The sequence below is a fragment of the Balaenoptera borealis genome (assembly GCF_965194805.1).
Source record: "Balaenoptera borealis genome assembly, chromosome: 1".
NCBI lineage: Eukaryota > Metazoa > Chordata > Mammalia > Artiodactyla > Balaenopteridae > Balaenoptera > Balaenoptera borealis.
In genome coordinates, this window is record NC_138860.1 from 25046026 (window position 1) to 25065323 (window position 19298).

At 33.9% G+C, this 19298-nt stretch overlaps 1 protein-coding gene across 8 annotated transcripts in view; it reads right to left on the reverse strand.

The window, feature by feature from the left end:
* The window catches only part of LOC309605007 (serine/threonine-protein kinase MRCK alpha-like), a 120173-nt gene extending 106476 nt beyond the window's left edge, over positions 1-13697 (reverse strand). For 2 of the 8 annotated variants that reach the window (XM_082340194.1, XM_082340193.1), the window contains exons 1-3: positions 12999-13697; positions 3098-3340; positions 2737-2847 (exon numbers count right to left, since the gene is read on the reverse strand). In XM_082340194.1, coding sequence (XP_082196320.1) covers positions 2737-2847; positions 3098-3262 — 276 coding nt within the window. In that variant the 5' untranslated portion in view covers positions 3263-3340; positions 12999-13697. The remainder of the gene's footprint in view (positions 1-2736; positions 2848-3097; positions 3341-12998) is intronic. The other 6 variants (XM_082340195.1, XM_082340196.1, XM_082340197.1 and 3 more) reach the window with 6 other exon arrangements.
* Positions 13698-19298: the final 5601 nt, after the last annotated feature.

Sequence of the window (19298 nt, forward strand, 5' to 3'; positions counted from 1 at the left end):
CACTAGTGAAGCCATCCGGTCCTGGGCTTTTCTTTGTCAGGAGGTTTCTTATTACCCATTCAATCTCTTTGCCTGTTGTAAGTCTGTTGAGACTTTCTATTTTGTCTTGCATTTAGGTAATTTGTGTGCTTCTTGATCTGTCCATTTCATCTAGATTATTTATTTTGTTGGTATAGAGTTGTTTATAGTATTCTTTTATAATCCTTTTGCTTTCTGATGATAGGTATTAATATCCGCTTTCATTTCTGATGTTACTTATTTGTTTCTTCCCTTCCTCCCTCTCTCTGTCAGTCTAGCTAAAGGTTTGTCCATTTTGTTGATCTCTCAAAGAATCAACTTTGGTTTCATTCCCTTTATTATTATCATTCTGTTCTCATTTGATTGAACACTGCTCTAATCCTTATTATTTCCTTCCATCTGCTAGCTTTGTTTCCTTTGCTCCTTTTTTCTAGTTCTGTAAGATATAAAGTTAGGTTACTGATTTGAGATCTTTCTTCCCTTTTAATATAGGCATTGACAGCTATAAATTTGTCTCTGAGCACTGCCTCCATTGCATCCCATGTAGTATTTTCATTTGATTAATCTATAGGTATTTTCTAATTTGCCTTGTGATTTCTTCATTGACCCACTGATCGGTTAAGAGTGTCTTATTTCATTTCCACATTTTTTTTAGCATTCCAGTTTTCCTTATGCTATTGATTTCTAGCTTCATTCCATTGTGATTGGAGTAGATACTTTGTGTGATCTCAATCTTTTTACATTTATTGAGATTTATTTTGTGGTCTAACATCTGGTCTATTCTGGAGAATGTATCAATTGCACTTGAGAAGAATATGTATTCTGCTGTTGTTGGGTGGAGGGTTCTATATATGTATCTGTTAGTTCTAGTTGGTTATATTGTTGATCAAGACATCTATATGCTTATTTATCTTCTGTCTATATGTTCTATGCATTTTCGGAAGTGGGGTATTAAAGTTTCTAACTTATATTCAAGAACTTTTTTTCTCTTCAATTCTATTGAAGAGTATTCTTAATGAAGTAAAGATTCCTACAACCTTTTAAAGGGGCCAAAATAAGTTTCAAAATTTACATGTGTGTACCTTTAAATCAAGAAATTCCACTTTTAGAAAATATCCTAAAGAAATGATAGTACGATAATAATAATAGCTAACAGTTATTGAGCCTTTACTTTGTGCCAGGCCATGGGCTAAGCATTTTAAATGCATTAACTAATTTATTGGGTAGTTTTATTATTATCCCAAATTTCCCAAATCTGTAAATGATGCAAGAGATTATGAGTGTCTAATATGTAGGTAAACACATGTGACTCAAGTTTTCAATGAGCAGTGTTTGTTACAGAAGAAAATAAAAATCAAACTAGTGGACAGAATGGTACTGAGAATTAGAAAACCTGGGTTTAAATTGTACTCTATCATTTAAGACTATAAAATCCTAAGCTCATCTGAGTTTTGCTTTCCTCAAATGCAAATAACCTCTAAGATTTCCTCCAGTTTGCACTTTGTGATTCTTTTGTTTACCAAAATCACCTAAGATAGTGCTGGAAACAAAGTAGTCCCTGACTGAAAGTTATTTGAGACGGTAATGTAATGACTTCTATACACTAATCCTGCTCTAGAAGCATAGATTATTTATAGAAGAAACATCTCTATTTTGGAAAGCTAACCAAGACTGTGCAATCATGATTAATCAAAACAAAACAAATAATATACCAGTCTATGTTCTCAATAAGCTAAGTCACAGTTTAGGTGGGGAGACATTTTGTGAATAAATAATTATAATAAGAGCTATTGTAAAGTTATTAACAAAATTATATAGCAGCAGAGAATAAGGAATATTTCGACTTCCTGAGATGACATTCGACTTCATTCTTATATTTGCTGGATGAATAAGATACTAGACTAGGCACACAAGGAGCGTGTGGAGGTGGTGGCTGGCAGACAATGCAGAGGAATCGGGATATGCAAAGGGTAGAGTCAAGAAAAGGCAGATATCATATTCAGATTGTAATTTAGTGTTATAGAAATACGACATCAATTAATCCTAATTCTCTCACTTTGACATATATAATATTATTATTATAGCTAATAGTTACTGACCACTTACGATACGGCAGCTTACATACATGTACATGTACTCCTTACATGAAACCAATGAGATAGGGTTTTACAAATGAGAAATTAAGGTCCAAAGAGATTAAATGTTTTGTCCAGCATTACACAGCTGGTAACTGATGAGGCTAGGCTTTAAAACCAGATAGTCCAACTCTAGAGCTGGCACAAAGATTTCCCTTGCTAAGCACTTCTGCTGAGATGGTTAAACCCAGGCCAATTATCATCTCATCCCACTTAACCGAAGTATCTGCAAAGCTACCTCTGAGCCTCTCCTAAGTCACTTAACAAGACAGAGGATCTGGACATCTAACCATGCCTCCCATGAGATTACCAATCTGTCTTGTCAAGGTATGCAGCCCTTCATAAATAGTTTAACTCCTTCCTGAAAGATTTCTTCTCCCCACTAAATACAGCCTTCCCTTTCCTTACAGCGTGATTAAGAAGTCTACACCAGCTTCCTATTGATAAGAATGAGAATTAAGAATACTATGTTTGAAGGATAGTTAGTTTTTACTCTACACCAAAAAGAGAACATAACATAGTCCTGTTAAGCAGAAAGAGGAGAAAATTAATTCAACTTCATAAATATGAAATCAAACGATACCTTCAGTCCCTCTAATTCATTTTCCAGTTGCTTAGAATAGTGCTCGCTCTGTTCGCGCAATTTCCTGTCTTTAGATGCTTCAGCAGCTACAGCTTCTGTACGAACTTCCAGCTTTAAAATAAAATGAAAAAAGCAGATTTCATGGTTATAATTGTTTCTCCAATAAAATGTTTCCCCAGGGGAATTTACCTTGCAATAGATAGATAACTCAAATGTTGAAATTCATATTAAATCATATTACCAAACTAAAAAGAAAAAACTTTTCAAAAACTAAAGAATGAAATATATATTATTTCACTAGTCTGAAAAAGCAGCTTTAATCACTACCCCATGGGCACTACAAATTTGCCTGACTACTAACCTCTTTTTTGGCTCTTTCTGTTCTGCGCAGTTCTTGCCTTAAGCTTTCAACTTTTTGCATCACCAGGTCCACCTCTTCTTCCTTATCTCGGACATGGCGAGCAAGTTTCTGTTTTTGGGTGTGCAGTTCTGTTAGCCGCTCATTGATCTCCATGAATTCCTGCATGGCCAGTTTCCTCTGACAGTGTGCGTCTTTCAGCTCTTTGGATTGGTTTTTTAATCGCTCACTAGCCTGGACTAGTTCCTACAGTTTTGTAAAAAGAATATAAGTTACCAATTCTGCAACCTAGGGACCAAATTTGGCCATCAAAGTATTTATCATGAAGTCAAGAAGAGCCAAAATTATTCACCTCAGAACAAAATTAAAAGAAATGAACTACTTTTGAACAGATACTAGGAGCATGGTGCTCTGTCCATATTCTCAATTCCTTATGCTAACATGCTAACTGCAAAGGAACAACTGATTTAACCTTCCAGTACCTTACTTTCAATAAATAAATAAATAAATAAATAAAGCTATAGGAATACAAGATACAATGGTAAAGACAAAGATTTTGTGAAATTTAATGGATATCTGTGAGATTTTAAAAAATTATATCAAATGATTACAAATGATAAAAACAAGGGTTATATTTGATGTGGAGACTAACTCTTGGGCCAGCAGCAAAGAGAAAAGCTAATTAAAGTGAGAAACTTAGAAGGAGCTGAAGTAGACTTGGGTCAGTAGAACCATCTGCCTCCCAGCAAAAGGAAATGCAAACCTTCTTTGAGGAAAAGAGTCTCAATGATATCTATGTTTTTTTTTTTTTTTTTTAAGAGCATACAAATACGAGCTCACAACCATAGATTTCCCAAACACCCAAAGGACAAACAACCACAAGCAAACATTATAAACAATAAAAATAAACCCCAATGGTATCTGGATATTAGAACTATCAGATACTGATAAGATTGCTATACATGTAATGTTTGAATAAAAGGAAATCATAAAAATAGGAAAATGACAAAAGACTATTTAAAATGATGAGGCAAAAAGACTACGAAAAACTGTTTACAAAACATTGTATAGAGCATTTAGAAATGAAAAAACGTAAGTATTAACATTAAAAACATGAATCCACCAATATAGAAAGCTCTACCTTTATGAAGAAAAATATGAAGAAACTCAAACCCAGAAACTAAAAAATAAAATATATAACATTAAATAAAAATTAAAAAAAAAAGAAGTCAGAGGGGAAAAAACACAAATCACCTATTCCCCATCCTCAAAAAGGAAAAAATAAGATAATTAGAGCAGAAATCTAAGAAGTAACAATAGTAACAGGAGGACATATTTTTAAAGAGATAATAATTAAAATTGTACACACAGAAAAATTACTTTTGAAGTATGAGGCTAAAAAATAATGAGATTCATACAAACACAAATTGACAGAGCTTACCACAACCAGATCTGAACTTAAAGGAACCTCTAAATATTTATTTCAGGAAAATGAAAAATGATTTTAGAAGGAAGGTCTAATGAAAGAGAAGTGGAGGGCTAAGAAATTGGTAAACACAAATATGAATGTAAGCAAACTTGTGTATAAGACTGTATTATTGTCTCATTTGTACAGTAAACAAAAAGGACATAACTAACATATTGGTCCAAAAAAGCACAGTAGTTGGGAAGAAGCAATAGAGTTAAAGGTCCTCAAAGTGTTTGGGAGCAACAGTTTAAGATACTAGGTTGGCCAAAAGGTTCATTCGGTTTTTCCCGTAAGATGGCTCTAGTAGCGCTTAGTTGTCTTTAACTTCATTCCAAACAATTTTGTTAGATTTTCTTGTGACACCTGTCGTAACAGTATACAGTTAAAAAAAAACTTACCAGAACTGGTGAATTTTTGTGTAGCCATTTTAATACTGAAGATGGAAGAAAAAAGCAACATTTTCAGCATATTATGCTTTATTATTTCAAGAAAGGTAAAAACTCAACTGAAACACAAAAGAAAGATTTGTGCAGTGTATGGAGAAGGTGCTGTGATTGATTGAACGTGCCAAAAGTGGTTTGCGAGGTTTCATGCTGGAGATTTCTTGCTGGACGATGTTCCACAGTCAGGTAGAACAGTTGAAGTTGATAGTGATCAAATTGAGACATTAATTGAGAACAATCAATCTTATACCACATGAGAGATAGCCGACATACTCAAAATATCCAAATCAAGCGTTGAAAATCATTTGCACCAGCTTGGTTATGTGAATTGCTTTGATGTTTGGGTTCCACATAAGTTAAGCAAAAAAAACCTTCTTGACCGTATTTCTGCATGCGATTCTCTGCTTAAACATAATGAAAACATACCGTTTTTAAAGCAAATTGCGATGAGCGATGAAAAGTGGATGCTGTACAACAATGTGGAAAAGAAGAGATCGTGGGGCAAGTGACACGAACCACCACCAACCACACCAAAGAATGGGCTTCATCCAAAGAAGGTGATGTTGTGTATATGGTGGGATTGGAAGGGAGTCCTCTATTACGAGCTCCTTCCGGAAAACCAAACAATTAATTCCAACAAGTACTGCTCCCATTAGACCAATTGAAAGCAGCACTCAACGAAAAACATCCGGAATTAGTCAACAGAAACCGCATAACCTTCCATCAGGGTAACACAAGACCACATGTTTCTTTGATGACCAGGCAAAAACTGTTACAGCTTGGCTGCGAAGTCTAATTCATCTGCCGTATTCACCACACATTGCACCTTCAGATTTCCATTTATTTCAGTCCTCACAAAATTCTCTTAATGGAAAAAATTTCAGTTCCCTGGAAGACTGTAAAAGGCACCTGGAACAGTTCTTTGCTCAAAAAGATAAAAAGTTTTGGGAAGATGGAATTATGAAGTTGCCTGAAAAATGGCAGAAGGTAGTGGGATAAAAGGGTCAATACGTTGTTCAATTAAGTTCTTGGTGAAAATGAAAAATAACTCTTTTATTTTTACTTAAAAACCGAAGGCACATTTTGGCCAACCCAATATTGAATTTTAAAAAAAGATATTAAATTTAGACTTTGTTAAATATACAAAAAATTCAATACTACTAGAAACTGCTAGAATGAGTAGTGAGCAAAATGAGAACAAGAAAACAAAAACGTCGATTAAAAATCAAGAAAAAAATTTTCAAGATGAAAAGAATTCTGGAGATTGGTTTCACAACAATGTGATGTACCTTACACTACTCAATTATAAACATAAAAATGATTAGGGTAGTAAATTTTATGTTATATATATTTTGCCACAATTAAAAAAAAGAGCAAACTCAGCCATAAAAAGAATGAAATAATGCCATTTGTAGCAACATGGTTGGACCCAGAGACTGTCATACTAAGCGGAGTAAGTCAGACAGAGAAGGACATGTCATATGATATTGCTTATATGTGGAATCTAAAACAATGGTACAAATGCACTTAGTTACAAAACAGAAACAGAGTTACAGATGTAGAAAACAATCTTATGGTTACCAGCGGGGAAGTGGGGAGGGATAAGTGGGAGACTGGGACTGACATACACACACTACTATACATAAAACAGAAAACTAATAAGGACCTACTGTATAGCACAGGGAACTCTGGTCAATGCTCTCTAATGACCTATATGGGAAAAGAATCTAAAAAAGAGTGGATATGGGGATACGTATAACTGATTCACTTTGCTGTACAGCACTAAGTAATACAACATTGTAAATCAACTATACTCCATTTAGAAAAAAAGAAAGAGTGAGAAAGCAGATAAAGATAAGCATAGAAAATGCATGACAAACAGAAAACAAAAAGTGGTAGAAACATGTCCATATAGATTAGTAATCAAAATAAGTACAAAAGGAATAAGTTCACCAGTTAAATGCAGTTTGTTATACCAAATTATGAAACAAAATCTAGACTTAAATAGAAAAAGCATTATTATAGCAATGATAAAATTCTATTCACTAGAAAGAAATTCCACTCTAAATTTTTGTGCATTCCATAAGATAGACTCAAAATATATTAGAAAAAAAAATTGCTAGAACTTCACAGAAAAACTGGTGAATACATCATCATGAGAAAATCCAATTTCTCAATCATTAATAGATAAACCAAGCAGTTAAAAAAATAGTGACTATAAAGAAGATTTGAAAAGCTCAATTAATAACCTTCATGTATATTTAGAAGCTTGCATCCAACATTGGGAAACACATTCTTCTTAAGCATATATTGAATATTTAAAAATGAAAAGGTCTAGATCATGCAGTAATTCTCAGAAGATTTCAAAGAACAGATATCATACAGATCAAGTTCTTTAATAATATTACCATTAAGATAGAAATAAAAGATAATAAGGCTAAATTCCATAATAACTCACAGATCAAGGAGAAAAATCATAAAGGGTATTAAAATATTTAGAACCAAAAAAATTTTAAATACACAAAACAATAAAAATGTTTAGTAAAGACTAAAACTTGGGGATGCAGTAAAAAGGTATTGTATATACACAGGGGGAAATTTATAGCCTGAAATACTTATACTGAAACTAAAGAAAAGTTGAAATTCAGTGAAATTCCACATAAAAAGTTAGAGAGAACAATGCATTAACCGCTTCCCCCAATATGATATGATGATAATAAAGAACATAAATTAATGAAAAGGGAACATGAGAATAATGAAGATCAACAAAGCCAAAAGCTTGTTCTTTGATCTCACTAAATATCTGGTGAGGTCAAACAAGGGAACAAGAATAAATGCACAAAGAAATAATATGAAGAAAGAAGGAGAGGTTATAACTACAAATCTAGGAGAAATCAAAAAAGGTAAAAGGATGCAATGAAAAATTTTATGCCAACAAATTTTTCAACTTAATGAACAAATTCCTATAAAAATAAATTTAGCAAAACTGTTTCAAGAAGAAATAGAATGCCTAAATAGTCCTATAACAATTAAAGTAAATAAACCAATAGCTAACAAAAATTCCCCATCCCCCCAGTCGGAAAAAGTCTCCAGACTCAGATGGTTTTACAGATGATTCCTCCAATGTGTTTCAAGGAACAAAACATTCTTCTTATACAAACTTTTCTAGAGAACAGAAAAAGAGGCAGTGCTACTCAGCTAACTCTATAAGACCAGTATAATCTTGATACCAAAGGAAAAAAAAAAAAAAGAGAGAGAAAGAAAAAGTCCAGAAAGAGGAAAACAAAAGAAAAAGCCAATCTCATTGAAGAAAACAAATAAAAAATCCTTAAAAAACCCAAAGACATTAGCAAATCAGGTCAGTGATATCTGAAGTGGGTAAACATGAACTCTGGAACTCAACTCCCTGTGTTGAAATTCCAGTTCCCCCACTTTCTAGCCCTATGATCTTGAGCAAATGTACCTAACTTCTCTGTGTGGGATCTCACCATTTATAAAATAAAAACACTACTACTACCGCTGCTGCTGCCACTGCTGCTGCTACTACTTACTAATACGTAAATCACAGGGTTCTTTAAAAGAGTAAATGAGCTAATAAATGTAAAGCCCTTAAAGCAGTACTATTAGAACAGATGCAACGTAACTGTTACCTATATTATCATATTAATATTTAGGAGACAATACATGGGCAATTCAGTTTTAACTCAGAAAAGTAAAAACGGTTTAACGTTAGGAAAAGTTTATAAATGTAAGTCATCAAACCAATTTATTTTTATTTATTTTTGGCTGAGTTGGGTCTTTGTTGCTGGGCGTGGGCTTTCTCTAGTTGAGGCGAGCGGGGGCTACTCTTCATTGGAGGTGCGTGGGCTTCTCATTGCGGTGGCTTCTCTTGTTGCGGAGCATGGGCTCTAGGCTCTAGGCTTCAGTAGTTGTGGCTCACGGGCTCTAGAGCACAGCCTCAGCAGTTGTGGCGCACGGGCTTAGTTGCTCCGCGGCATGTGGGATCTTCCCGGGCCAGGGCTCGAACCCGTGTCCTCTGCATTGGCAGGCGGATTCTTAACCACTGTGCCACCACAGAAGCCCCAAACCAATTTATTAAAGGAGAACAATCACATAATTCCATCAATAGATATTAACAAATTTCTAGAAATTTTTTGCAATACTGTGCAAAAAAAGCACATTGAATAAAGTCAATACCCATTTTTAATAAAAACGATTAGCAAAATAGGAATAGAAGATAATTTTCTTAACCTGATAAAAAGTATTTACCTAAAACTTACAGAAAACATTATTATTTTCTTAGAAATCAGGAATAAGATAAGGATGCCTGCTATCATCACTTCTATTGAATGTTGTATTTGAGGTCCTAGCTTATACAGTAAGACAAGGAAAGAAAGAAAAGTAAAAAAAAAAAAAAAAAAATCAAAAGACAAAGAAAAAAACCTGTCATTTCATAAAACCTTAAAGAATCTCAAATATATTATTACAATTAATAAGAGTTTAGCAATGTTGCTAAAACAGAATCAGTAAGAAAGCATAATTTTAAAGGTATCATTTAAAATATGAAAACTTACAATCATAAATTAAAGGAAAGGCAAACAAGACCTGTATAGAATTTTATGGAGAAACATTTTAAAATACTTTAAAGATACAGAGAGATATACCATGTTTGTGGATAAAAAGACTGTGGGACTGCAGAGAAAATAATTTTATGTTTTTGTACAGTTAGGCCTTTCTAAGCAAATTTTACTGAAACTTGGAACATGGGTTAAAAGCAAGCCTTGTAAAGTAATTTATGACTAATTTAGATACGTAGTGAGAAAACTCCAAAGAGATTTAACTCCTGGACTTTTGTGTTTACATTTCAAGGAGGGTTGGAGAGAGAGATAAGAGCCTGTACCAAGGAGATAATCTCTTTATAGAGCTGGAGACTTGGACACATCTTTCCACCGGAGTGACTTATTTATATTCCGAAGGGTCTTAGATCCTTCTCTTTAGGTTTCCAGGGAGACCCGCAGAAAGGTGGGTAGAGATAGAGGGGAAGCAGGAAGCATCTGCCTCTCTCCTCTCTGTAAACACCCTGATTCACTATTTCAGGGCTCTTTCTCTACCATACAGTCTCCATATGTGTATGGTTTTATCCAACCAGCTCTCATTGTGTTGCCCTAAAGGGTAAGAAGGGGCATACAGGAAAGCCACGTGGTTTTTGTTTTGTTTTGCTTTTCTGAATGTAAATCGTAATAATCTTTCCTTGCTCTTGAAATCTTGTGTGCATTTAGAATGATATTAATAAACATGGATAAGAATATAAAGACTCAATGTTATAATGATGTCAATTCTCCTGAAATTGCTCTATGGATTTAATGCAATTTTAATCAAAATCCCATCACAGTTTTCAAGGAATAGAGAGTTGAGATATAGACCCATGCATAAGTGGAAATTTAACATCTGACAGAGGTGACACTGCACATCACTAAGGGAAGGAGGGTCTATTTAGTAAATGAACAACTGGCTAGCCATATGGGAAAAAGTGAAATTGGATCCTTATTTCATATGATACACAAAAATAAATTTCTGATGCATTAAAAATTTAAATATGAAAACCAAACTTAAAAACTTCAAGATAAAAATTTAGGAGAATTGTTTTTTACCTCAGATTTCTTACATAAGCCAGCAAATGCAATAATCATAAAAATGTAGACTGATGAATTTGACTACATTAAGACTAAAAACTTTTGTTAGTCAAAAGCTCCCATAAACAAAATGAAAAGACAAGCCACTAGCTGGGAGATATCTGTAACATACATAATCAATAAAAGATTAGCATGTCCAGAAAATTCTTACAAACCAATAAGGAAAAGACAAACAACCCAACAGAAAAATGTATAAAGTATATTAAGAAGTATTTCACAAAAGAAGAAATATAAATGATAAATGGACATGTGTGAGGATACTCAGCCTCATTAGTAATTAGAGAATGCAGATTAAGACCATACTAAAACATCATTTTAGACCTCAAATGTCAACTTAGATTAGGTTGGCCAAAAATAATATATCTAGTAATATGAAGTACTGTTGAATATAAAAACTCCTGTACACTACCGGTAGGAGCATAAATTGGTACAAGCAGTGGAAAATGCTTTGACATCATCATAAAAAATACAGTATTTCTATTGCGTATGACCCAATTATTCTATTCGTGTTTGTGTCTGGATATATGTTCAAGAATGATCACAGCAGCATCATTTATAGTAGCTATTAATTATAAGCAACCTAAATGTCAGCAAACAAAAAATTAGATAAGCAAATTGTGGGTGTTGACATAATGGTGTATTTTATAGCAACTAAATGAATGAGCAACAGCTATATAGACGAATCTTAGAAACAATCTTGAGTGAAAAAAGCAAATTGCAAAAGATGGCATATACCATTTTACAAAGCTCAAAAAAAGCTAACACTAGTATACTGTTTAGAGATACACTAATATGTGATAAAAATTTTTTAAGTAAGGGAATGATTAACATAAAATTCAGAACAGTGATTACTATTGTCGGGGAAGTGATGAGAAAGGAATAGGAAATGACTACCCAGGGCTATGTCACAAAATAGGTAATGCTCTATTTCTTAAGTTGGATGTTAGGTTCATTTTATTATTTGCGTCAAAACTTATATAATGTTACATTTATTTTTTATATGCATCAAATGAAAAGAATCTTAAAAAGAATATCTGCTGCCTGTAGGATATCAGGCAAATCATTTAAAATTCTTTATCAATATGATGTGTTTCATTTCAGCACTACCCTCTTCTCAAAATATACTGAAAGGATTTTTAATATTAAAACTTATTAAAAATTGGCCAAGTACCTGTTACTATAAATCTAGATATCAGATGCTCATCCTTATTATGTTAACCAAGTTTGTTTGAGTAATCCTACCTTTAAATACATAACAGTAACCATTAATATAATATTATTAAAACAAATAGGACCTCTGTTACAAATTCCAAATATTATTAAATTGACCATGAATATAAATGAATCTATACAAAACACTGCTTGAAAGCACATCAAGAAAAAAGTAAAAATATACTAATCTAATTCACTTTGACCTTCATAGCTTTCTCTGTTAATCTTTTTGATTAGCTTCATCAGCAAAAGGTTATTTGTTTTATTTTTAATTACCTCCATTTCTTTATGGGCAGCAAGACTTATAAGTCTTCCCCAGAAGGACTTCATCTGTTTTATTAATGAATTATATACAACACCATTGAATACAATTTATACTATGCCATAAACCACTCATTTCTTTTTTGCATTGGATAGTATTAATTCCAACATTCTAAAATTTGTTAATGAAATGCAAAGTACACACAGCATATCACTTAAGTAAAGTATTTTTCTCTAGTGCTCGAATATTATATATCCTATTGGACTGTGTTACTGTGTCCTAGCTATTACTTAATTTTGTTGATGTTTATAGTAATATTTACATGTTCACAAAGTTCTTATGAAAGTAACTTCAGCTTATTCATCCATGCTTTGAAAGATAAACTGACATCTAAAAAAATGATTAAAGAATTAAAGAAATTTTCTATCATAATCTTTAAAGAATGTTCACATTAGCAAGTCACGATGAAAATCTGCCTGTATTTTTCATTTTTCCATAGACAATAAACAGATTTTTACTATTCTCTCACTTCTTCATAATATTTCTTTTTCAATAACATTTACTTTCAATCAAGTCCTTTGATTATTAACACTCCAAAAGAACAAAAGCTTCTGAACTTTGAAGCCTCGAAAATTTAGAAGTTTCTTCATAACTAGCCATTCATCAAATGTCATACACCAAAATAATTCTTAAATTTTTAAACCATCTTTTTACAGACAAAGTATACCATATATTATTGTAATTCCTTATGAATGCTTTCAATATACAAATTAAACAAGATTAAGAATTCAGAAAAGGCTTTAACAATCTATCTATGTACTTTTACCTTATTTAATTCTTCCCTTTCTTGTTGTAATGTTTTGATTTGTTTTTCATAAGCCTTGATTTGTCTAAAAGCATCATCTAGTTCTCGCCTCACAGAATTAGCTTCTTCAAGTTGCTGTTCCAAGTGACTTGATTCTAAAAACAGGAAACAATGTTTCTTTTACTATTTGCATAAAAATAAATACTGAAAACCAAGGTTTAAAGCAACTAAATTTTAAAAAATAAAGTATTTTGAAATTGGTATTCAGCTTATCAACACCACATGCCACTGACTCATGAAAATTAGGTGCTTATCAGTTCACTGTAAAGATGGTGAATAGGTAATGCCAGGATGAAGAACAAATTTTAAGTGCAAAGTTTTTGCACAGAACTTATGTGCAAAAATGCCTTCATATCTATTAGAAAAAAAAGGACCATCATTCCAAAAAGCAGTATCTTCAGAACCAATTAAAAACTTAAAACTAACAAAAAAGAACACGACCAATCAAACGAAATAGATAAGTTTTCCTCTATTGTTAGTTAGCATTCTTCTGCTGATATTACTCAAATTATTGTATGATGGTTTTACTTCTAACGTTGTGGTTCCAGATCACCCCGCCTGGTTTCACTAGTGGTGATTTGAAGAATAAACTCTGATTTCTAAAAGCAAATATTTGAAATAGGTTCAGGGAGTTGAGTAACTTGCCTAAGGTCACATTGCTAAATGAGTATCAGAGCTAACTACAGCCCGCCAGTCTTACATCAACCTCTCCAACTTAAAAAGTAATGTAATTAAACGATGTTTAACATTATAAGTTCAGAAGAGTTATTATAAAATAAAATAATTAATCTTAACATATGCTTAAATAAAATTTAATAAATTGATATGAAATATCCCTGGCATCAAAAGTAAATTAGCAAATTAAAGAATTGAAGCCAGTGAAAACAGAGAAATCTAAACACATTCATTGTTAATTTTGTTCTGGATATTTTCTATTCCTTACAGCCTTGTTACTCTGAGTGTCATCCCCAGAGAAGTAGCATTAGCATCCTGGGAGCTTGTCAGAAATGCAGAATCTCAGGCCCCACCCCAGACCTAATGAATCAGAATCTATATTTTAACAAGATCCTCAGGTGGCTCATTCTCAAATTAAAGGCTGGGAACAAATGCACAGAGCACTGCACACTGCTGAGTGTGATGCTTTCAATAAATGAAGAAGTGTTTATAATACGTTAGTTCTATTGAAAAGAGCATTTCATTTGTATAGACAAGTCCTGTAGTCAAGAAGTAACTTAAATGTATCCATGTATTACACACTAACTGGTTCTAGATTCCTTAAATAAAATAATTTACTAATATTCAGTGCCCTAAACTTATAGATTTATTAAAAGCTTATTTATCTTAGGTATTAGTTTTTAGCAATTTTGAAAATATCTGCAAAGTTGCATTTGATTAGTTTTCATTTTGTCTTAATAGTATGTATTAAGTGTTTTCCTTGAAGAACAATAAAACATATCAATGGATGTTTAATCTTAAGGATCACAGGGTATTCAGTCTTATATTCAGAAAATTACATTTTATCATTTTCTCAAATTTCATCATTTCATGTAGGAATATTTCTGTTTATACTAATTTCTTTTAAACATGTTTAAATTTTTTTTGTTGTTATTTTAACTTTTCAGCACTTTTACGATTTCAATGATTTATAAAGTAGGTATAATTTAGTTTGTTATTTCTAATAACTTGGAGTCAAAATTTAGTATGTGACACAGCTGACTTCTGTCATTTCTGGGGTCATTTTAATCAAATTTTATGGTTAAGGTATATCAATCTAGAGTAGTAACATGGCACATTTAGTAATGCCTTCTGAGAATGCTCACTTCCTTTCTTCTACTTTGAAAAGTTCTTCCCTAGCATGTTAAAATTTTTTGCAGATTATTGAGTCATCCATTTATCTAAACTGCTCTGTTAGAAACAAAAAAAAGTGTCAATATTTCATAAAATGTCTGCATCATATAAAGTTTACAGCAAAATGTATTAAATGTGATAGCTTCAACAGTCTTTAAAGATGTTTTTATTGTTTTATTTCAATATAGGTTAAATTTTAGTTTTATCCCAGCCATTTCATGTTGGCAGCTTTGCCATGGAATTGTTAAGTAGATAATACAAAATACGTGTCAGATTTTCATGACTCATATTTCAGATACTTTAAAAATGCCTCAAAAACTCAAAATATTCATTTAGACAACAACAACAGGTAAATTATGAGAAGTACATGAGGAAATGTACTGGATAAAACAAACCCAGCCAATTACTTATAAAACCCTCTAATATGGAGAAAAGTATAGCACTTGTAATTTGGAATACACAGAATTTTGTATCCCCCAAAGATAAACACCCCAAATCAAGAAAAATTCAGAATGTATTGAACTTTGGCCAACTACTATAAAATGGCTCAGGTAGAAGAGCTTTCACATTCACTACAACAAATAGTAAATTCGATTAAAATTTTGAAAGAAATCCTCAAAGACTATCAAAAATATCTATTAAATATATGACAACATGACTAGCCAAAACATTTAGATGAAGTTATTAAAAACTATTTTAGTGATTAAATAGAAAAGCAGTACTAGGGAAGTGAGGTTAGCTCATAGCAACAAAATGGTTCTTAACTCACTGCTGCTAGTAGAATCCGCAAACTCAATCTGTTAGTAATAAGGATTTAATGAGGGCACAATACACAGGAATTTCTTTGCACTGTGTGGTATATAAGAGAAATACGAAATACGGTCTCTGTCTTGAAGGAGATAGGAAGACAAGAGTAACACTCTTTAAATCATAAAGCAGAAAATCAAATACAAATTGTGTGGCAGGTTATATGGATGATATAGGAATTAAGAGAAGGGCATGACTAAAGTGGCACTCACAGCGGAACACTGATAAACTGCAGAGGGACTGAGGCTGGAGTCAGAAGGTGGTTGACAGAACAATCAAAGCACCTCTCTCTCTGATACACAAGAGCAGTGTCACAGCTTTTCCATTATGGTCTTATTTCTCAAATAATCCATAACTCTTCTGATGTGAAGAGATTTTACTTCTAACCATGATGAAGGAAAACAGATTCCCCTATTATCTTCCCCTCCATTCACTATTTTTCTCCTTTACTTACATACTGTAGGACAGTATTGTGTGTGTGTTTGTGTGTGTGTGAGAGGGAAAGAGACAGAGACAGAAAGAGAGAGAAAGGGGACAGAGGGAGACAGAGAAAGGGTGGTTTCAGTGTAGAGTTGGAGAGACACAGACAGTACACAGAGGTGCAAACCATAACCCTTGAGGCACTGTAAGGCAATTCCTAAAAAATTAAACACAGAATTACCATATAATTCAGGAATTCCTTCTTATTACTTCTTATAAGAATTACTTCTTTTTTTTTTTTTTAATTTTATTTTTTAAATTAATTTATTTATTTATGGCTGTGTTGGGTCTTCGTTTCTGTGCGAGGGCTTTCTCCAGTTGTGGCAAGCGGGGGCCACTCTTCATCGCGATGCGCGGGCCTGTCACTGTCGCGGCCTCTCTTGTTGCGGAGCACAGGCTCCAGACGCGTAGGCTCAGCAGTTGTGGCTCACGGGCCTAGCTGCTCCGCGGCATGTGGGATCTTCCCAGACCAGGGCTCGAACCCGCGTCCCCTGCATTGGCAGGCGGACTCTCAACCACTGCGCCACCAGGGAGGCCCCAAGAATTACTTCTTATTATATACCCAAAAGAAGAGAAAGCAGGGACTTGATCAGGTATTTGTACAGTCATGTTCATAGCAGTTTTATTCACAATAAACAAAAGGTGGAAGCAACCCAAGAGTCCATTTATAAATAAATGGATAAACAAAATATGGTATATACATACTGAGGAATATTGTATTAAGGTAGGAAATTCTGACACATGCTATAACATGGATGAACCTTGAATACACTACACTAAGCGAAATAAGTCAGTCACAAAAGGACAAATATTTTATGATTCCATTTATATGAGGTTCCTAGAGTAGTCAAATTCTAAGAAACAGAAAGTAGAATGGTGGATGCCAGTGGCTAGTGGGTGGGAGGAATAGGAGTTATTGTTTAATGGGTAAAGTGGAGATGGATGGTGGAGAGGATTGCACAGCATTGTGAATGTGCTTAATGTCACTGAACTGTACATTTTAAAATGGTTAAAATGATCATTTTTATATTATGTATTTTTTACCACAATAAAAAAGATTAAAAATGAATTAATGAATGATATTGAGGAGATGGAATAAAATCTAGAGTATCACTGGGACTAACACATGATCAAGAAAACAGTGCTTGGGAAGGAAGAATACTAAAAAGAGGGATACAGCCTTTCTTACAACATTATTTTCACTGATTCTATTCCACCTCTGGGAAATGATAAAAAATAACGAGTAGAGTAATCCTATAAGCACTGACTTTAGGGAGAAGGTAGGAATAAAGTAAAGGAAGGGCATTTCAACCAGTAATTTAATGGTAATCAATCTCCCCAATTAGGGTGATGCCAGGGACCATTTATTTGTATGTAAGAGATGTGAGCGTGTTGGGAATTGCCTGTAAAGACACAACGTAGGAAGATACATTAGGAAGTGGTCAGAGATTTCCAAGAGTGAGGTTTCATTTAGTCATTCATTCACTCATTCATCAACAAATATTGATTTAGGGGTTTTTATGTGCCAAGCATCATTATAGGCACTTCGATATTTCAATGAATAAAATACTCAAAGTCCCTGTTTTCAAGGAGCTTATAGTCTAGTGGTAAGGCGAGGGAAGTAAAGCAATTTTAAAAATGTGTCAGTGGTGAAAAGTTTTATAGAGGAGTAGAAATTTACCAGGTGAAGAGTGTTTCCAGCAAACAAACAAGCAGAAAGAAAGAAAGAAACAAATAGATGTTTGGATGGATGAATGGACAGATGGATGGATGAAAAAAATGAATGAAATGGGGGTGAAGAAAAAGAAGACTACATAAAAAATCAACAACCAAATATGTGAAAAACCTGGAGGTGATTAGGTGAAACTAAAAGTAGTTCACCATGGCTGGGATCAGTGGGTGAGGGAGTAATAACAAAAGACAAACCTAGAGAGGAAAACACATGCAAGATAATGAAGGACCCTGTAATCAGAATTGAGAAATTTTAATTTTATCCCAGAGGCAACGGGGATCCTCTGAAAACATTTAAGTATGTATGTTGAAGCTGTGATGTGATCAGATTTATATTTTCAAAGCTGGACATTATATGTAAAATAAACTAAGAAGTCTGAAATTGGAGAGAAAAAGGATGACTGGCCAGGGACAATGGAACCTGACACAGTGTGTCAGGAACATTGAAACTACACAGTGTTAAGTTCCCTGGGTTTTCTTTTTGGTTCTTATTTCACAGACTTAGAGCTGAAGAAGCCAGCAACCCAGAAATGCCAACAGAAGCAGAAAACAAAAGCCTGAACAAAAGGCTACTCTTTCTAGCCAAAGAACCAAGAAGGGGGCAAACTAGCAAGACAGAAAAGTTTTAGAAAATAACCATTCTGCTCAAGTTAAACACCACAGAAAACATTGTGGCCCGATGACCACCTGTGTCAGCGAAAGACAAGTGAGGAACTAGATTTCCAATCACATGAGGTTTTAATGAAGTGCCCAAACACACCACGAGGGTAATTAGAGAAGGGGGGCCAGGATTTTCAACCCCCTTGGCTGGTAACAAGCCCCTTCCCACACACAGTGTCAGTGGAGACCACATGGGGAACCAGGACTTCCATCTCCACCCAGCATTAATGAGGATCTCCCCCTTCTCCCCACTGGGGTGGTATCAGAAAAGAGTAAGAACTTTCACCATTGCCCAGCAGTAAGAAGGCCACCTCTACCACAGTGTCAGTGGAAACCAGTCAGGGGGCTGGAACTCCCATTCCCTTCCAAGAATAACAAGGAGCCCTTCCTTGGGTGTCAAGGAAGGTCAAGTGGGGAAACTGGATTTCTACCTCAACCTGGCAGTAAGGAGATGGCAATCCCCTTCCCACTGCTGGAATGGTGTCAGGAAAAGCCAGCTAAAATGGAAGGTTTAAATAAGATCCAGAGTCATTCATCAAACATCACTCATCCTACCAAGAACTAGAAAAATCTCAACTTGAATGAGAAAAGAAAATCAATAGATGCTGACACCAAAATAACAGAGATGTCAGAATAATCTGACAAGATATTAACACAGTATAATAAAAATGCTTCAATGAGCAATTATAAACAGATCTGAAACAAATGAATAAATAGAAGACCTGAGCAAAGATA